A 5652-nucleotide genomic window follows, 5' to 3' on the forward strand; every position below is an offset into this window, starting at 1 on the left:
CCTTCCCTGCACCCTTGGTGGCTGCGGACTCATCCTGGCCTGCTGAGCTAGTTGCTGTCTGCCAGAAGCCTTCTCTTTTCTCTTTAGCAGCGAGGGAGGGTAAAAGCCCGATTAGCCAATGACTTAAAACCTGAAAGACCCTTCCAAGCTCGGAGCCATGAGTTTTATTTCAACTCCCATTCGGCATAGGGTCCCAAGCGGGTTGGTTCATTATGCCGGCGGCTGTGGTCCCTTCCCTGCACCCTTGGTGGCTGTGGACTCATCCTGCTGCCCTGCCTGCTGAGCTAGTTGCTGTCTGCCAGAAGCCTTCTCTTTTTTTACCAGCAGCGAGAGAGGTTAAAAGCCTGTGGGTGGAGGCCAGCACAGAGTGCCCATTGTACATGCGTGCATACCAGAGCAGTAACTCCCTGGAATGCTGCACCGCCAAGCTTTTACCACCTTGTGTTTGTGTTGCAGCCCAGGAGTGTGTGTACATTGCGTCCCTCTCCAAGGAGATTAACAATGTGAAATGGCAGATAAATAGGACGGCCTTTTTTTTTTGATTGGACCGGTTGGAAGAGGAAGGTAACCCAGACTCCCATCACCTCCATAGGCACAAAGGAGAGGCAAGGTGCAAGGTTGATCAATTAGGTGGAGCAGCCTCTTGCAACTGGGTGGCTTTAATGTACTAATTGCGTTAGTAATTAGCAACTACCGCATGGTAAACACTTGGGCTCAAAACTATTTAAGGGCATTAACTAACCCACCCTACAATGGGTTTGAAGGAGGTAAGCGTTATCCTTGTTTCACAGGTGGTGAAATAGAGAGACTTGCTGACTGCAGGGTGAGTCAAGGCAGGTGTGCAGGAGACCTTGGGCCTGTTAGTTCTTCAAGATCACCTTAAATGAGACCAGTGGCAGCAGCTCTGGGAAATGAGTCTCCTCCTTATTGCCAGAAGGTGTGCAACTTAAACATAAGTGGTTTTATGGTGTACTTCTATCTACTATGAGCTACAGAAACCACCTCTAAGGCCAGATGGCAGTTCAGGCTCCATGATAGTTCTTTCTTTTTTTTTTTTTTTTCTTTTTTTTTTTTTCCCTTGGGCTGTCAGCTTGCACTATTTATGGGAGCTTTATTTGAATTTGTGTCTGCTGGGACCTGGGTGGAGGTCACCCAATGATTTCATGGAGCTCTAGGGTGCTTAGGACTTTCCATTAGTAGCCATATGTGCCAGGGTCAGACAAGTGACCCATGGCCATGCTCCAGTGGAAATATGGATAGATATATAACTAATAAAAGGTGCTTGTTATTACTTCTTTTTGAATTTTAAGCTTGTGCAAGGTATTTTTAAAAAGCAGAAAGAAGTCAGTGGTACAAGGACATGTGATTTTTCTTGGTGACCTGTGCTTTAAAGTAGAGTATTCTACACTGATAATGCTGTTATGATTTGGTGATAGGTAGCAAGATCATTTTTGTTTCTCCTTTACGGTTTATTGCTACTAAGAATGACCTGGGAAATCCCTGGCTGTGCTCAGATCTCGCTTGCAGTTGGTCGAGGGGTGGGGTTTGGCAGCATAGCAGAGCTAATCTAGCAGGGAGCTACTGCTGAAGGAGTAGGTCTGCACCCCCAGCACCTACTCCTGGCAGTGCCTTCTTGTTTCCTTCTCCGTATGCCAGAAGTGATACTCCTCTGACCCACCAGGGAGCTGTTTCTGCTAAAGTAGCAGAAAATATCTTTGTTTCTCTCTGAGATATTCTTCTGCTAACTTTGTAGCCTAAACTGGCTTGCCGTGTTGGGCGGTGGCTATATGGGGGATTTTAGGGAGGGTGTATGAAACCACCTCAACACCTTTAAAAACACCCTACGAGTATTTCTTTTTTTTTTTTTAACCAAATGTTTGGTATTTGGTTTAGCCTTTCTATGTCATTGGGTGGTTAAGTCTTTTGCCTCAGTTGAACATTCACAGCTTCTCCCACTAACTTTGGCTGAGACTTTGTAAGGGACTGAATATGAGTGCTTCCACCTCAAAAGGTTCGATCTGCTATGTTTTAAAGAAAGCCCACATTTGAAAGGATGAGAGCACAGTCTTTGCTGCAGAGCAATGGTACCCAAGGGCATGAGGAACTCTGGAAAACATTGAGTTTAGCTTTCCTCTATTGCCCTCAATACGCAGGTCCCTGATATGCCCTGCAAGAGATCCAGGTGGATCCTCCTGTACTTCCAGCATCCCAGGGAGCATCTTGGGCTGCAGACAGTGTGTGCCTGGCCTAGTGTGTAATGAATAATTAATCCAAAGCAGAGTCCAGAATAGCTGGCAGCTGAGGGCATCTCTGTCTCACCTGGGAAGTGGGGAAATAGGGAGTTTGAAACTCTTCTGACTGATTCATAGGGCAACACCATGTTTTCTGTGCTCTGATCACTGGGTTATTGTTTAACCTGAGGCAAGCGTATGCCTCTATTTTTTTTTTTCCCCTCTAAAAAGCCCTGTGACAACGAGCACTTTAAAGTAACGAGGAGGTTCATGGGGGTGGAGAGCTGGTTACCCCCTCATTTATTTCCCAAGTCCAGAGCTGAAGGTGTTTGCATTTATACACCAATTTTGGTTTTTTATATATATCCATTTTCATCAATTTAGCAATACCTGTGGCTATTGTTCCTTGGTTTGCAATACCAGATCCAGCCCTCAGAAATGCCAGCCGGTCTTGGTTCCCATTTCGCTTCAGGGAAGGCCCCTGAGATGCTGCAGGGGAAGCCCAAACGTGCCCTGTTTCAGTCATCTCCAGACTTGCGTTCGATACATGTGCGCATGCTAACTTCCTTTTTTTCTTCTCCTTTCTTTTGACAGTGGCAGATTTGGTCTCTTCTAAGCTCCTTGCAGCCTCTGGGCGATCGGGACGTTGAATTCGGCAAACAGTTACCATTCGTTCCCTGGGATTGTACCTGCCCTTGCTCTCCGCATCCCCTCCCGTGCTCCCCTTCCCTCTGATAAAACTCCAGGGCGTTGTGGTATTGCTATGGAGCCCAGGGAGACTTTGGGCAGCTCCCGGCAAAGGGGAGGCGAGGCAGACTTTCTGCCAGCCGCCGAAAAAAAAACCCCCCCCTCCGCGACCCCTCCGCCTGCCTCCGGCTGTGCGGGGGAGACAATGCTGCCTGCGGCAGGCTCGGGGAAAGGGATCCCGGTGAGCGGCGAGAGGCTGGAGCCCGAGGAAGAGGATGAGCTGGGTTCTGGGAGAGACGTGGATTCCACTTCCAATGCGGACAGCGAGAAATGGGTGGCAGGAGATGGCCTGGAGGAGCAGGAATTTTCCATCAAGGAGGCTAACTTCACGGAGGGGAGTTTAAAACTAAAGATCCAGACCACCAAGAGAGCTAAGAAGCCCCCAAAGAACTTGGAGAACTATATTTGCCCTCCCGAGATCAAAATCACCATCAAGCAGTCTGGGGAGCAGAAGCTTTCCAGAGCTGGGAAAAATAGCAAAGCAGCTAAAGAGGATGACAGATCACACTCCAAAAAGAAGGTAAGTCCTATTCTTTCCTGTATTTCTCCTTTCTCCTGAAAGCAGAGGGAGAGGATAGGATTAAACCTGCTCAAACAGTTTGTGTCCGAGGCATAACCGTTGCAAGGTTTGCAAAGCCCCGCTTGGCCACGGAGGAGGTAATACAGAGCGGGTATCATCCTGCGCTGCCGGGTACGCTGCAGGGATGAACTTGAACTATCCTTCAGAGGAACCAGCTCGGAAGGGATCAAAAGTTCAGCTGGGCCTCTTCTATTTTTGTGCGTAATTGAGATTTAAGATTAATCATTACATGAGTGATAAATGAAGGAGCCCACTTCTAAACTGCTTTGTGTCTGAGCGCTAATGCTTGAGCCTTTTGGCAGTTAAAGCTTTCGACTACATTTTTAAAATACAGGTATGTGCATGGTGAACAATTGAATCCATACCTGTATGCTGGGCGAAGGGCTCCATTATTCTTGATTACAGCATTGTGCTAGCAACACTATAGTAATGCTTCAGAAAATACTTCCATTATAAGTCTCATTTTCTTCCAAATGCATATCATTTTCTTGAAATATCCTTCTGGAGAGAAACTCTTGGTACTTTTAAGTTTGGGTAAAAATTGATCTTTCTTTTTTCCATTTAGTCAAGGAGAGGAAGATGGAGGGGAAAAGAAAGAAAATCCTTTCTTTATATGAGCTGTTTTCAGGAGCACCCTTTTGTTTTGCTGTTGGCTTGATTTTTCAGTAATGTGCCCTATACTTAGTCTTTAAAACAAATTTAGTTCAGGTGTTTTAAGCGGCACTGGTGGGGGGAGGGACACCTGGTGACTCCTCATGTTATTTTGAGTGTAGAGGCGTTTTCTGTCCTAGGCGTTAGACAAAAGAGCTTTGGTCGCGTTGAGGCTTTATCACAGTACAAATACTTCACCTCTGCCTCCTTGGCAACATGTGGGCACCATGATGAGCTCAGACAGGAACCCAGATTTGATGAAAGACTCATGACTATATCCAAAACCTGGACAAATTCATCTGGGATGAAGACATCCACTGATTAGAGCTCGAGGGTGACTTGGCTTTCCTGCTCATGCAGCTTGGATCCCTCGCTGTGCAGAAGGTCCCCACTTCTCCCATACCTTATACACATGATGGATGCTCACAGGGCTACTTTTAAGCCTTGAGGAGGCTAATTGCCAACGGCTCTCCCTGGAGACAGTCTCCTTGGCAGACTGACTTAGACCAAAAATCTGATAACTCTAAATCACTTTTTGAAGCATCAACATTTCCCACTGACTCAAGGCAGAGCCCAGGGAGATTAACATTGCTCACTCTGAGAGTACTTCTCTTAGAAGCTGAACTTGAAAAAAAGACCAAAATGGAAGGGATTTTTTTCTTAGAATCCTGCTAAATGGCATACTCCATGTGCAGGAAAAAAATAGGTCTTTTTAACACAGCAGAGGTTTGGCCTGGTAATACACTGAGAAGAGATTTTCCCACCTATTGAGAAGGATGGGCTGTCTTCTTAACACTGAGCAATGTCTTATTTCCACTCCCTTTTCCTCCCTGAATACTTGTAGAGGTCCCAGGGGAACTGGCGATTGTGTGAGACCATACTCGGTGACAGCAAAGGTGTCGCAAACAATCCCTCCATGGCTGTGCAGGGAGGAAAAAAAAAAACAACCTTGCAAACCACTGCCTACCATGCACAGACTGTGGAGACTATGACTGCTTAGAAATCAGAGCTTTCATTTCTATTTATCACCCAGTCAGACAGGTACGGAAGGCATGTTCATTCCTCCATGTGGCCATCTAAAAAGGTTAAATAAATAAAGCTAACTATAAGGAAACTATGTGCAAAAAGCCCAACCCCAACAACAACAAAAAAAGCACCTTGTAGTGTAGTTATGCTCAGGGTGAGACTTTAATTGCAGAAAGATAAGGAGTTTGAAAGAAGCGGATCATGGCCCAAACGTGGCTGCATCCAGCTTACGCTTGTGCTGTGAGGTCTGAGCTGGCTGGTGCTGTGCTCACACCCTGTGCGCAGGCTGGAAGCGCTTGGGGACAGCACTGGCCTAATCTGGCCATTAAAAGAAAACAAAACAACAAAAAAAAAAGAAACCAGCAGGTGGATGCTCTGAGCAGATGGGGAGAGGGCCGCGGCACTGGCGCATCCCTT

General features: G+C 46.6%; 1 protein-coding gene across 1 annotated transcript in view; it reads left to right on the forward strand.

The window, feature by feature from the left end:
• Positions 1-2854: 2854 nt before the first annotated feature.
• SETBP1 (SET binding protein 1) overlaps positions 2855-5652 on the forward strand; it is a 248370-nt gene continuing 245572 nt past the window's right edge. Inside the window, exon 1 of the mRNA XM_009281184.2 lies at positions 2855-3498. Within this exon, the coding sequence (XP_009279459.1) occupies positions 2995-3498 (504 nt within the window). The 5' untranslated portion in view covers positions 2855-2994. The remainder of the gene's footprint in view (positions 3499-5652) is intronic.

Source organism: Aptenodytes forsteri, unplaced genomic scaffold (genome assembly GCF_000699145.1).
Source record: "Aptenodytes forsteri isolate BGI_AS27 unplaced genomic scaffold, ASM69914v1 Scaffold36, whole genome shotgun sequence".
NCBI classification, from domain to species: Eukaryota; Metazoa; Chordata; class Aves; order Sphenisciformes; family Spheniscidae; genus Aptenodytes; species Aptenodytes forsteri.